This window comes from Leptopilina heterotoma, unplaced genomic scaffold (assembly GCF_015476425.1).
Source record: "Leptopilina heterotoma isolate Lh14 unplaced genomic scaffold, ASM1547642v1 Lhet_278, whole genome shotgun sequence".
NCBI lineage: Eukaryota > Metazoa > Arthropoda > Insecta > Hymenoptera > Figitidae > Leptopilina > Leptopilina heterotoma.
Window position 1 is genome coordinate 2,526,582 of NW_025110986.1, and position 15,718 is coordinate 2,542,299.

The 15,718-nt window shown below is 24.6% G+C and overlaps 2 protein-coding genes across 3 annotated transcripts in view; one reads left to right on the plus strand and one right to left on the minus strand.

The window, feature by feature from the left end:
* Positions 1-14,463, minus strand: part of LOC122504068 (EEF1A lysine methyltransferase 1-like) — a 45,806-nt gene extending 31,343 nt beyond the window's left edge. The window contains exon 1 of one of the 2 annotated variants that reach the window (XM_043614954.1): positions 13,616-14,463. In XM_043614954.1, coding sequence (XP_043470889.1) covers position 13,616 — 1 coding nt within the window. In that variant the 5' untranslated portion in view covers positions 13,617-14,463. Of the gene's footprint in view, positions 1-1,129; positions 1,374-13,615 lie in introns of those variants that run through there. The other variant, XM_043614955.1, reaches the window with a different exon arrangement.
* LOC122504066 (DNA polymerase theta) overlaps positions 3,058-15,718 on the plus strand; it is a 40,277-nt gene continuing 27,616 nt past the window's right edge. Inside the window, exons 1-7 of the mRNA XM_043614950.1 lie at positions 3,058-3,803; positions 3,908-4,138; positions 5,737-5,990; positions 6,396-6,528; positions 6,652-6,853; positions 7,030-7,225; positions 8,076-8,245. Coding sequence (XP_043470885.1) covers positions 3,417-3,803; positions 3,908-4,138; positions 5,737-5,990; positions 6,396-6,528; positions 6,652-6,853; positions 7,030-7,225; positions 8,076-8,245 — 1,573 coding nt within the window. The 5' untranslated portion in view covers positions 3,058-3,416. The remainder of the gene's footprint in view (positions 3,804-3,907; positions 4,139-5,736; positions 5,991-6,395; positions 6,529-6,651; positions 6,854-7,029; positions 7,226-8,075; positions 8,246-15,718) is intronic.

Consider the following 15,718-nt stretch of genomic DNA (forward strand, 5'->3'; position numbering starts at 1 on the left):
ATTTAATCCTTGGCAAGATTTTTATTAAAATTCTTGAAAATAATTAAATTGTCTTGAAGAATTTGTTTCAATTCTCCTGAAAATAATGGAGTTTTTTTTAATAATTTTTACTGAAAATTTTAAAAGTAATTGAATCTTATAAAGATTTTCTTTTAAGTTTTTTAAATAATCGTATTTACTATTAATTGTAATTGGTAATTTTCCAATTAAAATATACTAAATTATTCATAGAAAATTAAATTTTTTTAATTAATTTTATTATAGAGTTTTTGTAAATAATTACATTTTCTTTTTAAGATGTTCATTAAATTTCGTAGAATTAATGTAATTTTTTTAAATAATTTTAATTGAAAATTTTGATAATAATTGAAATTTACAAAGAATGTTATTAAAAATTTTTGAGAACAATTGAATTGTTTAGAAAAATTTTATTACAATTTTTAAAAATAATTGTACCTGTTAGAGAAATCTTATATGGTGCAGGCATCGTAGATTAACAGTGGTTTAATTTTTCATGTTTTCACATTACAATATAGTTTAAATGCGTTTTTCTCGAAATGACGTTTTCAAATCGGTGGACAGTCTGACTTAAACAGTTTTGATCGAATTGACTTCGGCCAAAGTGTTTTCAGTTTTATTATTATTAAAATTGTATTGAAAATAATTTAATTCCTCCGAAATATTTTATTATTTATGAAAATAATTTAATTCCTTTGAAGAATTTTCTTATTTAATTTATGAAAATAGGGTCAGTTGGGGTAAATCCGGACAGGGAGTAAATGCGGACAAGAGGGTTTAGAGCTTAATTTACAAATTAAAAATTAAGTTCGACATCAATATTTCAAGTTTACATCACCTACAAGAGATTCTGAGTATTGCCAAGTTTTTATCTTGACAATTGGCAACAGGATAATTAAAGTTGTCGTTTAATGCAAAAAAAGTTGATAAAATTAATCTAGGAAACACAAGGAAGAAATGAATGCAATATAAAACCGGAAGTATTGCCTTTTATAATAAGAAACTTACGTCATTTGTGAAAAATAGGTATTTTGTCCAGATTTACCCCAACTGACCCTACACTGAGAGAAGTCCGGGAACTAATACGTCCCGTGCGAGCCTTGAGTTGTACTTTTGAATGTTTTTATGTGAACCCTCGAATCGGGATGTCTCAAGCCCCGATGCGAAACGTGGAACGTCCTGAAGCGAGATTACACAGAACTTTCAGTGTTTGCCACCAGTTGTTTTCTCACATGCGAGAACAATGTTTGACTGGATCGGGGAGTCTCAGCACCCGATTCGGAACAACTCAAACACGACAAGCAGAGTAGCTCATAGCGACGTCTAGCGGGAACTATTACGTCTCGGTCTTCTCTCAGTGTAATTGAATTCTTGCGGAGGATTTTACAATTTATAAAAATAATTTAATTGTTTCGAAGAATTTTATCTGAATTTATGAAAATAATTTAATTTTTTAAAGGAATTTTCTTAATATTTTTAAAAATAATGATTTTTTTAAGAGAATTTTATCAAAATTGTTGAAAATAATTGAATTTTATTAAAATTTTTGAAAATAATCGAATTTAATTAATATTTTTAAAAATAATTGTATTCTTTCTAGAAATGTTATTAAAGTTGTATTAAAAATAATTGAATTGCTATAACGAGAAGTTCGGGAGTCAAGTCTCCCTCTATTACGAGCGCAAGAGGAGAAATGAAATATCCCCACTTTTAAGATTCTTTATTCATTTTTTTTGTGTTTACAATTTACGTAAAAATTGTTTGTTTATAAATAGTGGGGGTAATCGGGAGGAAATTTTATAGAGAAGCTCGTTATAGAGAAGGTCGTTATAGCGAGATTTGAGTGTATATTAATTATTTTAATTGTTGAATTTTATATATTAATAAAATTATCCATCGAATATTAATTCTAATAATATTAAACAAAAACTCACCTTCTCTATTGCCACATATTTTTTTAATACTTTTATACAAAGTTGGACACGAAATCAAAGCAATTTTTCCATTACTTTCTGTAGAATCTATTGCTCCTTTCGTTAGTTTATCGACAGTTTCGTCGTCATACCAAAATTGACTTAATTGCTGTAATAAAATTAAAATAGGTATGTTCTTATAATTTTCTCAAAAAAATGAAATTTTAAAATTCATTTTTTAATGAGGATTAGAGGCATAAAACAATTTTTACACGTAGAATAATATATTTTCTTTATAAAATTGCATTTATATTTATGTATTTAATGAATAAATTAGAATTTTAGTCTTTAATGTTTCATTTTCAATTAATAAACTAAATGTTTCTAAATATTCAGAAAGCTATTAAATTTCAATGTTTTATGAATTTAAGCCGAAATTTTTGTTTTGATTCTATACTCTTTGATTTTTGAAAACAAAAACTTTTTCTATTTGGATTTTATCGAAATCCTATATTTTCACTTTGTAAATAATAATGAAAATATTCAAATTTAAAACCTACCCAATTTTCATCAAATACTTCGTTGCTTGTTGAATTATTTTGTAATCTTTCTCTCTCTTCTCTTTCAGAATAAAATTCTTGTAGAGCTGCTAATGTCGAAGGACATAAACTTAACTCATCTTCATCTTCAGCCACATTTAAATTACTCATTATTTATTAAAAATGTTAAAAATATAAATTAACAATCTTTCAAAATTAAGAGTTAACCGAGTTAACAAACACAACAGTCAAAAATACGACAAGTAAATACCGCAAAAGTGAGGTTAGGTTGTCACGTGGGAGAACATATAAGAAATTTCCGAAATTTCCTTCCGTTTCTTCCTGATTAACAGCCGCGAAATTCAAATAAAAAAAGAAATTTATTGAAAAAAAATTAGTTCTATAATTATTTTTACCAAATAGTTTGTTAATGTACGAAGAGACTGTTTATATTATTTAATAAAATATGTAATGACTGAATATAATTGTTAATAATACTTAAGAAAAAATTTTTTTTGTTCTCATTGCGCATGTCTGGAAATAAATGTCCGCCATTTTGGATTTTAAAAATTAAAGAACCGTTTGAAACTTTAGTTGTTGACATGTGTAAACCTCAGTTGTAAACGTTGTAAACAATGGCTCTCTCGAGTCTTTCACAAGTTTTCATTTATTATTAATAAGGTTATTAACAAAACTATTATATTTGACATAACTAATCAACATTTATTTCATCTCCAGTGAAAAATTTCTATTGTACATAAACCTGCGATTTTTTTTTAATATTATAAACATAAAAATCTCTTTGAAAATGTGCAATATTTATACATACATACAAGTCAATTATTACTCAATTACAAATAATAAGAAATTTTAACGCAAGTATATTTCATCAAATACCAAATTATTATTATTCTTCTTAAACAAAAGTAAAGGAAAAAAATCCAAAATGCAAAATTCGAAGAATTTAAAAATCTCAACGTCGAAAATAAAAAATACTTTTCATCGTGATAAAGAGAATATTGTGAATAAAATTTCAAAAGAAAATACCAAAGAAGAATCACTTCTCTTTAAGAGAACTGTGAGGAGGAAAAGAAATGAATCAAAAAGAGCTGTGAAATTAAATTTAAATCTTCAAGAGAGAAATATTTTGGAGGAAGAAAATGAATTGATTTCGCCACTTGGAAATGAAAGTTCAACTAGTAATAATGATTTTAATACTAATATATATTTTGCCTCCACTCAAGAAGCTTCCAATTGTACGACAATTGATTCACAGGGTTTTTCAGATCAATTGAAACTTTCCAATTGGGGTTTACCTCGACAAATCCTCAAGGTAAGATTATTATTATTATCATAAATTCAATAAATTGGTTTTTGAATTTTTAATATTAAGTAATTTTTAATGTCTTTTTATTTATTCACTTTAAAATTTTTCAGAAATACGAATCAAGAGGAATTAAGTCAATGTTTCCCTGGCAAGTTGAATGTCTGTCGAATGAACGAATTGTAAGAGAAAATAGAAATCTTGTTTATTCAGCTCCAACATCGGCTGGAAAAACTTTAGTTGCTGAGATTTTACTTTTGAAAACAGTATTGGAACGAAAGAAGAAGGCAATTTTTATTTTGCCCTTTGTTTCGGTTGTTCGCGAGAAAATGTTTTACTTTCAAGTTGGTATATTTATTAAAATTTATTTATTTCATTTATATTTTAACAGGCTTCGAACTCATCTACTAAAACCTACTATTTTACTTTTTTTCGATTTGCTACTATTTAAATACTTTTTTTAGTTTTGTGCTTCTAAAAGATACTTTTCTCTTTTTTTTGAGAATTTCTACTATAAACCCGTTAACAGTTGAAATCAAAAAAATTAATATTTACTTTCTTCAAAATAATTATAAATTCAGAAAATAACTATTCAGTTTCACATAATAAATTTACTTTTATTCATGTATCAAAATTTTGTTATTAAATTTAACTTTATCAATCCAAATTAATCTAATCTAATCAAATTTTAGTCGACTCAAATTTCAAAATATACTGAAGCTTTAAGTATTAGTAAAAGGCAACAATTGGTTAAAATTGCAGTACATTAATTAATTTACAAGTTAATTTCTTTTATCTGACATTTCTTAGCACCTTTTTTTGATAAATAATTCCTCCTTTTATTTATGAAACTGAAGTTACCAACGTTTGTTCGACGAAAAATATAATACGTAACAATTTCTATTTCCCCGCCTCAGATCCAATTTTTTTTCCACTTTTATTATAAATACTAATGTTAGAAGCCATTAGAAATTATTTTCAAGTGGAACCAGGTCGGGGAGGGCAACGATTTTGACTTTTTTTTCACGGATTTTTCGAAAATTCAGAAATTTCGAAACAATTTCTATTTCCCCGCCTCAGATCCAATTTTTTTACACATTTATTAAAAATACTAATGTCAGGAATCATAAGAAATTATTTTCAACTGGAACCAGAAAGGGAAGGGCAATGATTTTGATTTTTTGTCGTGGATTTTTCGAAAAATCCGTGACAAAAATAAAATGGTTGCTCTCCTCTACCTGGTTCCACTTGAAAATAATTTCTAATGGCTTCTAATATTAGTATATCTATAATAAATGTGGAAAAAAAAGTTGGATCTGAGGCGGGGAAATTGTCACGTATTATATTTTTCGTCGAACAAACGTTGGTAACTTCAGTTTCATTTTTATTTTATTCTTTTCGAGAATTCAATTATTTTCATAAATAATAAAATTCTTCAAAGGAATTAAATTATTCTGAAATTTTTTTATAAAATTCTTTGCAAGAATTCAATGATTTTCGAAACATTAATTTTAAAATTGAAAATATTTAAAAAGAAAAATTATAAAAAAAAGTTAGGAAATAAAAAAGGAAACAACAACTAATTTCAAACTGCTAACAGATTGCCGGAATACAACGATTATTAATATAGATTATATAATTATTATATTATTTTTTACTATTTTTGTATTATTTCATTTGTTTATTTTCTTTGTACATTGATTTAACTAAAATAAGTTTTTTAGTCGTCAAATTTTATTTTCTCGATAGCTACATTTTTTACTATTTCTATTTAGTTTTAAAGCTACTTTTTTGATACACTTTTTTAATTAATTAACGAGTTCGAAGCTGGTAATAATTTTTAAAATTTTATTGATAATATTCAAATACGAATATTAGAAATATTAAATAGCAAAGCTTTATATTATTGTAAGGAGAAATTATTATTATTAATCTATTTTAGGATTTACTTTCGGACAGTGGAATTCGAGTTGAGGGATTTATGGGAAGTGTAATTCCCGCTGGTGGATTTCAATCTGTAAATATTGCAATAGCAACAATTGAAAAAGCAAATTCATTGATAAATCGTTTATTAGAGGAAGAAGATTTGATGTCAATTGGTGCAGTTGTTATTGATGAACTTCATCTCTTAGGGGATCCAAATCGTGGATATATTTTAGAACTTTTACTCACGAAACTCAGATACATAACACTCAAGTAATTATTTTCTGAAGACAATGTAGAATTATTATTTATAATTTTACTTTTAACAGTTATGTATTATTTTCTGAAGAAAGTGAAAAATTGATATTTATAATTTAATTTGTTTTCTAAAAAAATACCTATTTTTACGTTTTGTTTAATTTTTCTGAGTTTTTCACTCTAAATGTAAATTACACCAAATCAAATATTTTCATGTTTTAAAATGTTGACCTTATTGCCTTCATTTAATTTGTTTTCTACAAGAAATTTGTCTATTTTCTCCATGGATTTATTTATTTTCTAAATTTAAATACAGTTTTTTGTACATTTTGTTTTATTTTCTGTATACTTTTTTTCTTCTATTAATTTCATTTCAAGTTGAAATTTCTTCAAGAATTAATTTATTTGTTTTTTTTATAGATATGAAGATATCAAGATACAATTAATAGGAATGTCCGCAACTCTTCCAAATTTATCGATGTTGGCTGATTGGTTGGATGCGGAATTGTATAAAACAGATTTTCGACCTATTCCACTGGATGAGCAATGCAAGGTAATTAAAAAACCAAAGGCGATTAAATTACAAATTATGAGTATTATTAGTTTTATTAATATTATTATAGTCCCTTATTAATTAATTTACTTATTTATTTAATAAAATAATTATGTTTTATAGATTGAGACGATAATTTATAACCGAGAGCTGGAATTAATAAGGGAATTACCAGTGATACCGGAAATAAGAAACGATGTTGAGAATATTATTCAACTCTGCATTGAGACTATCGAAGGTGGCCATGGTGTATTAATATTTTGTCCCACAAAAAATTGGTGTGAAAAATTAGCTCTGCAGGCGGCTTCGGCATTTTTTAACATAGGTCCGCTATTTTTTAAGTTTTAATTAAATATTTAATTAAATAATAGTTATTTTAGTAATTATAATAATTTGACTAATCATGCAATAATAATCATTATTAAAACACAAAAATAACTGAGAAATTCGAAGATGCATTCTAATGAAAATCAAATCTCTACTTTAATGTCTTATTTTCAGGTCGTTCGAATTCACATTTAGGTCAGGTTTTGCAAACAACTTTAGATGCAACGGCAATTTTTGAAACTCTAGAGCAACTTAAACGAACGCCAACTGGTTTGGATAGTGTTCTAAAAAATACAGTTTCTTTTGGAGTTGCTTTTCACCATGCGGGACTGACTATCGACGAACGTGACATCATTGAAGGAAGTTTTAGGTTTTTACATTGTATTCGATTTATTTTAAAAAACTTTTCCAAATTGCAACTACAATCCATAAATTTTTAAATTGCTATTAAACTACTTTCTACTCTATAACTAATTTCTATTTAATCTTTTCAACTCAATATATCTAAAGAATCAGATAATAAGATAATCTTTTTCTTCTCGTTTACTTTTTGTTTCCTAATTTTTTTGATACTTTTTCTTTCTAAAATGTATTAAAAATAAGTGAATTCTTATAAAGAATTTTGACAAAATTTTTCAAAATAATTGAATTTCCTTGAGACGTTTTATTGAAAATAATTGAATTCCTGTGTAGAATTTTATTATCTTTAAAAATAATTGAATAATTGTTTGGATGAATTTTATTGTATTAAATTTCTGCGAAGGATTTTTATTTCAATTATCATAAATAATTTTATCAAAATTTTTCAAAGTTATTGAATTTATGTGAAAAATTTTATTAAAATTTTTTTAAATAATTAAATTCTTTTGAGAAATTCTATTGAAATTGTATTTAATATAATTGAATTTCTGCGAAGAATTTTATTAAAGTTTTCGAAAACAATAAATTATTATAATTTATTAGTAAATTAGTTAATAATTATTGGATACTTTTAAATTTTTAGTATGAAATTATTCTAAAATTTTAATTAATATTTGAAAATAAAAATTTCTTTAATTTCCATAATAATAAATGAAATACCGCATTTTGTGCGCGTAACATTTGCTACTAATAATAATAATTAAATTTTTAATAATGAATTAACGTAAGTAATAAATTTAGAATTTTATATCATCGCTAACGAAGTAAATCTTATAATTACAAAAATTAAATTTTTTCAGAACTGGCTCTTTAAAAGTTCTCGTGGCAACTTCAACATTAAGCACAGGAGTTAATTTGCCAGCGAGAAGAGTTATAATTCGATCGCCTTGTTTTCATGGAAAACCATTGGATACTCTCTCCTATCAGCAGATGAGCGGACGCGCTGGTCGCATGGGAAAAGATACTGCAGGTAAAAATATCGAGAAATTTACAATAATAAAAATATTCTTCTTCTTCTTCTTCTTCTTCTGTATATATTAATAATCATTGTATTCCTGATGTTTGCTCGAAGTTTGAAGTTGTTTTTGTTTGATTTTTTGTTACCTAATTTTTTTCATAATTTTTCTTTTTAAATTAAAATCTTAATTATTTAATTTGTAAATTCAATTTCTTAATTATTTATTAACTAGCAAAGTCCTACGCGCGTGAATGATTTAAAGAATTCAGAAAAAATTTAATAATTTCAATTTATATTCTTGCATGTTTACAATAGTTATGATTTTTTAAAAAATGTCGGTATTTCAACTATATTATCATTTCCACGCCTCAGAAGCCATTTAAAAAAATTGCAAGAAGATCGAAGGCGGGGAAAGCAGTGATTTTTATTTTTTGCCACGGATTTTTCAGAAACCCTAACATATAAAATAAATCAAAATCACTGCTTTCCCCGCCTTCGATCTTCTTGCAAAATTTTTTAATGACTTCTAACATTAAAATAAATAATTAGCAAACGAAAAAAATTGCTTCCAAGGGGTGGAAATTATAATTTAGTTTAAATACCGAGATTTTTAGAAAATCCTCGAAAAATCAAAATTGCTACTTTTCTTGCCTTGGATCCTTTTGCGATTTTTTAATGGCTTCTGTTATTAAAATAAATATAATTACCAAGTGAAAAAACATGCCTCTACTCAACTCAAGTTTCAAATGTAATTTTTATACATGTAATTTTCTCATGAAATCCCTCAAACATTTTTTAAGCTCATATAAATGTAATAAAATTCAAACTCAAAAGGTTTAAATTATAATTTCTTCAAATCTTTTAATTTTCATTTTTATGTTTCTAATAATGGTTGGGGTACAGTTTTTCTAAATCCAGGGTTGCTACAGAACCTGGAAAACCTGGAAAAGTCAGGGATTTTTTAAAAAAGGTCTGGAATACCTGGAAAAGTCAGGGATTTTTTAAAAAAAGGTCTGGAATACCTGGAAATGTCATGGAAATTTGAAATGCCTGGAATTTTATTCCACTTAATATTTTTTACTACATTTTTTCTTTTAAAAAATGATGTCTTGGAATTCCTGGAAATGTCCTGAAATATCCTTGAATTTTCCATATTTTGCTTTTAAATATTCAATAATTTAAAAATTTTACTCAAATTTAAAAAAATAATTTTTTTGATCCATCAAAAAATAATTTTAATTTGTCGTTTGATTAAAGAATCTGATATCTATATTATATAATATTGATTTTTAACTCTTTTTATAATAAAATTAATATTTTTGTTCAAGTGGGTTAATTTAAATTATGTTAATCGTAATATGAAATAATATTACACATGTAATAATGTCTTGGAAAAATAAAAAATCTGTCCTGGAATGTCCTGGAATTTTAAGTCATATTTTCAGTAGACACCCTGTCTGTGCTTTAATAATCAAATAGAGATAATCTAACGTGAATATTTTTATAATACAGAAAAATTGCTCTAATTTATAATGTTCAAAAGGTGACCTGGAAATTTATCAGATTTGGTACTGGAAAACCTGGAAAAGTCATGGAAATTTAAAAACAGACTTCTGTAGCAACCCTGAAATCGTATTTTCTAAAATTTTTTTTTCTAATAAAGGTGAATTTCTAAAAAAATTTTTTCTAATAAAGGTGATTTTAAAATTTTCTGTCTTCTAATAAAGCTAATTTTCTAAAAATTTATTTTTCTAATAAATCAGGGTGTCTACTAACCGGGAATTCCGGGAAAACCGGGAAATAACCGGGAATTTTATTTGACCGGGAAAAACCGGGAATTAGCCGGGAATTTTATACCGAACCGGGAATTTTTTCACAAAAATTAAAAAAGTTTTATTATTTTAATTTGTTTTTAAAAAATCAATTTTTATTTCAATTTTTATAGATATTTATACTGTTCTCTAAATTTAAGTTAGTTAAAAATAATTAATTTGATGATAAAAAATCAGTTACCAATTCAAATATATTATGTAAATAAATTTTTAAAAAATTATGGAGTTAATAGAAATATTGTGAAATTCGACTGAAAATATGTAATTAAATTTGTTAAAGAAATTCATTAGAAACTTTTTAACAAATAGAATTTTCAAAGTATTTTAATTTAATAATTGATTAATAATTGAATATTATAAAGAGTTAAATTCTAATGTATTCATGTTTCTTACTGCGAAGATTAATAATTAAAATTTTTATTAGTTAATTTAAAAAAATATACATACTTAAAATTGTTTAATGAAATTGAACTTTCGCAAAATTTTTTTAAATCTAAAAAATAAAATTGTTGTAATTTTTCAATTCTATTGTTTCAAGATAATTGAATTTTTCTAAACAAATCATTGAAATTTTTTTACTTTTTTTGAAAAATAATTGAATTTTTTTAAAGAATTTTATTTAAATTTTTCGAAAATAATCAAGGGAAGTTAGTGACCATAATTATAATTTTATTTTTAAAATTTTAAGTCCCTCTTACAGTTTTAAATCAATTTTTTGCTTCTAAAAATTATACTATTCTATTATTATTTAATAATTATAATTATTGAACTTCTCTTAAATTTTTATCATTTTAAATTTCTGAATGTTCAAATAAATGATATTTATTTATTTCTTGAGCAAATTAAATGTTTATTAGATATTAAGTAAATAATTAATTATTGCTGCTTATTATTTTCAAAAAATTTAATAAAATTCTTCACAAAAATTAAATTATTTTCATAAATAATAGCATTCTTTGGAAGGATTCAATTATTTTTATAAATAGTAAAATTCTTTGCAGAAGTTCAACTATTATCAATGTAATTTTAATAAAATTGAAAAATCCAATTTTCAATTATAATTAGAAAGAGACAAGATTATTTTTAAAAACTTGAAAAAATCATTATTTTCAGAAAATTTAATGATTTATTTATGTTTAAAATCAAATTTAAATTTACATTTGATAAGAAACAAACCGGGAAAAAATTAGGATATATCCGGGAAAAACCGGGAAATAACCGGGAATTTTGTTAAACGAAAATAGTAGACACCCTGTAAATGTAATTTTCAAAATTTTTCTTTTTTCTAACAATATTCTATTTTTGTAATCACGATCAATAAGTACATATTATGATTAAAAAATAAAATTTACGAAAATTTGTTAATTCTTTAAAAAAATACTTGATATTTCGTTAAAAAATTATAATAAAAAAATAGAAATTATGCAAATTACTTAACAAAATTTATAAATAATCTAGTTAAAAATCGTAATTAACAAATTATAGGGATTTTTTCCCTAAAGATATTTAAAATTATCTAAAAAATTTTTTATAAATATATTAACTTTGGAAATTTAAATGTAAAAATGATGCAAATTATTTTTTTCAAAGAAGAATAGAATTTTGTTAACAAATTGTGATAAGAAATAGTAATTTTATAAAAAATTTTCTTCATTTTCAAAAAGAAACTTATAATTTTGTAAACAGAATTGTAATTGAGAAACAGAAAATTTAATCTTTATTTTTAAACAATTTTCTAATTCTTATCAAAATTATGGAATTTTAGAAATTTTAGGAAAATAAACATTAGAAATTATAACTTTTTATAAAAACTTTTTTCAGAAAACAGATTTAATTAGAAATCGCCTTTTTAGACAAAAAGGTGTAGAAAATACTTTTTTTTAAAATAGTGTTCGCCTACCCTAATAATTGTTAGTATTCATCCGAAAAATATATTGAATACATTGAAATGTTGATAATTGAAGGAAAGAAATGTTTAATAGAATTTATAAGTATTATTTTTTCTGAAATAAATAAAGTACCCGATTCTGCGTAACCGGAATGGCAAGAGTATCAAAAAATGTAAAAAATGCGGAATTTTTTTTTAAGTTTATTGAATTATCATTTTATAGGAGACTGAATTTACCAAAAGAAATAAAAAATTCTAAAGATTTAATTGAAAAACACTATTTTAATCTAAAAAACATACTAAATATTTAAACTTCAAAATTTAAGTGTCTTTAATCAATTTATTTTTGTCAAACAAAAGTGGCAAATAAAATTCAGTTCACTAATTAAATAATATTGTAAAAAAAATTGTTCGATGTTAGAATTTAAACTTTTTATCAATACCAAGTTTGAGAATTTCATTAAATTTATAAGAATTAACAAAATAATAGAGAATTCTTGAAAAAATTACATGTATTTACCATTTTTAACATCAGTTGAATTGAATAAAGGCATGTCTTGATAATATTTCTTTTATTTGAAAAAAATTTCTTTGCCTCAAGTGGTTATCACACATATGGGAATACTCATAACCAAATTTTCTATCAAAACATTAATTACTATAGAAAAACAAAAGACGACACTTTCTGTTCACGGAATAGCAAATTATTATTATGTACTAGCAAAATCCTACGCGCGCGATGCAGCGTGAATGATTTAAAGAAATATCACGGTAGCAATCTGTCTACCTGCCTTCCACAGAAAAAGTTTAATAAATTTAATTTATATTATTCCATGTTTATAATAGTTATCATTTTTTAAAAAATCTCGGTATTTGAACTAAATTATCATTTCCACGTCTCAGAAGCCACTTAAAAAAATTGCAAGGGGATCCAAGGCGGGGAAAACAGTGACTTTTATTTTTATCACGGATTTTTCATAAATCCTAGAATATAAAATAAATCATTATTGAAAAAAATCAAAATCACTGCTTTCCCCGCCTTCGATCCTCTTGCAAATTTTTTTAATGACTTGTAACATTAAAATAAATAATTAGCAAACGAAAAAATTACTTCCAAGGCGTGGAAATTATAATTTAGTTTAAATACCGAGGTTTTAAGAAAATCCGTGAAAAAAATAAATATTACTACTTTCCTTGTCTTAGAACCTTTTGCGATTTTTTTAATGGCTTCTGTTATTAAAATAAATATAATTACCAAGTGAAAAACATGCCTCTACTCAACTCAAGTTTCAAATGTAATTTTTATACATGTTGTTAAAGTAGGATTTAGAAATTTAATTTTAAAAGATTAATTTTTAAAACTTTAACTCACGTGTCCTTCGGACAAAGAAATTGTAAAGGTAGTGGATTCCCCCTCTACTTAGTTATTGATTCAACTAAGAGGTTGAGAACCCTACTCTTAAGAAAAATGAGAAGATAGGAAAATTAATTAGGATGTTTAAATTAAAATGCAAAATTAAGATGTAAACCATGAATTATATATTTTACCCAAAAAGTCCCTAATACAAGTTATCTAATTTTTATGTGTGTAAAGAAAGTACTTTATATATGTGTGAATGAACTTGTAGTGTGTGTTATGTGGTGTAAGTCTTTTATACTCACTACTCAGTAATTCGATCTCCTTGAAATATTAATCCAATGACACGTTCTGACTTCGTAAATTTCGCGTTGTATCTCCGAAAAACTAAAGAAATACCCAATCTAGGTTCACTAGATTGATATTTCGTCTTGAACCTTAATATTCCTTTTATTGCACAAAATAAAGACTTTATTTTCTATATTTTCTTTTAATTATTTTACTTTTTCACTTGTCACTTTTATTATTCTCAATATAACTTTTAAATTCAACCTTTCTTTACTTTTTATTTCTTTATATTTTTATTCTCAATTCAAATTCACTTTTCTGATCAAACTTTTTATTAAACCCGTTAACTTCTAAGGAAATCCCTTGCTCAGGGATTACAAAATTTAATTGAACACGGCCGATTGCCGGACTTAGAATTGCCTGGCCAAAACTGCCGGCTACAACTACAGGTGACTACGACCTGGACTAAACTGCGGGCCCAAACTGCCCGGGCTAACTGCCGGCTACAACGGCCTGGCTTAAACTGCCCAGATTTCCCAGTGTCAATCAATTTTATTGAAAGACGATTTAGTGGGGAAATCGTATGTTAAGTTTATTGCACTTGACTGTTGCCAAGCCAATTCTGCAAGCTTGCAGATTTAGGCAGTGGCGTGATCCGAGTTCAGTGACTTGGATGCACCACTCCTTATATTGGGCAATTTATTCTTTTATATTTTCTAGATATTTCTCCAAAGGTCAACAAACTGTTTGTCCAAGAAAGGAATTTATTAAGAAATACCCTGTTATATTCTTAGGTTTTTCACCTCGAAATTGTGAAATTCAAAGGAATGTTAAATTTCATTAAATCTATTAATTAAATAAAATTAGATTTTTATCCGATTAAAATACTTTAGATTTAAATATTCAAAAAGAAGAATGTCCCTTTTGTGAAATTACAAAGGGTTATGTATTTTGTGTAAATGTTTTTGTGATGTTTAACAAAATCTCATGTTGCGTGTAATTGTTGCATGTAATTTTAGTTTAAATATAATTAAAAAAGGTATTAACAATATAAAAAGTTACGGAGTTCGGCCGTAACACATGTAATTTTCTCATGAAATCCCTCAAACATTTTTTAAGCTCATATAAATGTAATAAAATTCAAACTCAAAAGGTTTAAATTATAATTTCTTCAAATCTTTTAATTTTCATTCTTATATGATTCTAATAATGGTTGGGGTACAGATTTTCTAAATCATATTTTCTAAAAAATTTTGTTGCTAATAAAGGTGAATTTCTAAAGAACTTTTTTCTAATAAAGGAAATTTTATGTCTTCAAATAAAGGTAATTTTCTAAAAATTTATTTATCTAATAAAGGTAATTTTCTAAATTTTCTTTTTTCTAATAATATTAAATTTTTGTAATCACGATCAATAGGTACATATGATTAAAAAATAAAATTTACTGAAATTTGTTAATTCTTTAAAAAAAATACTTGAGATTTCGTTAAAAAATTATAATAAAAAATAGAAATTATCCAAATTTTTTAACAAAATTTTTAAATAATCTAGTTAAATAGAATATATTAACTTTGGAAATTTTGGTGTAAAAATGATGCAAATTTCTTTTTTTCAAAGAAGAACAGAATATTGTTAACAAATTGTGATAAGAAATAGTAATTTTATAAAAATTTTTCTTCATTTTCAAAAAGAAACTTATAATTTTGTAAACAGAATTGTGATTGAGAAACAGAAAATATGTAAAATAGTTTCTATTTTATAATCTTAATTTTTTAACAATTTTCTAATTTTTATCAAAATTATGGAATTTTACAAATTTTAGGAAAATAAACATTAGAAATTATAACTTTTTAGAAAAACTTTTTCGAAAAACAGATTTAATTAGAAATCGCCTTTTTTAGACAAAAATGATTAGAAAATATTTTTTTAGAAAAAGTGTTCGCCTACCCTAATAATTGTTAGTTTTCATCCGAAAAATATATTAAATACATTGAAATGTTGATAATTAAAGGAAAGAAATTTTTAATAGAATTTATAAGTATTATTTTTCTGAATTAAATACAAAGTACCCGATTCTGCGTAACCGGAAGGGCAAAAGTATCAAAAAATGTAGAAAATAC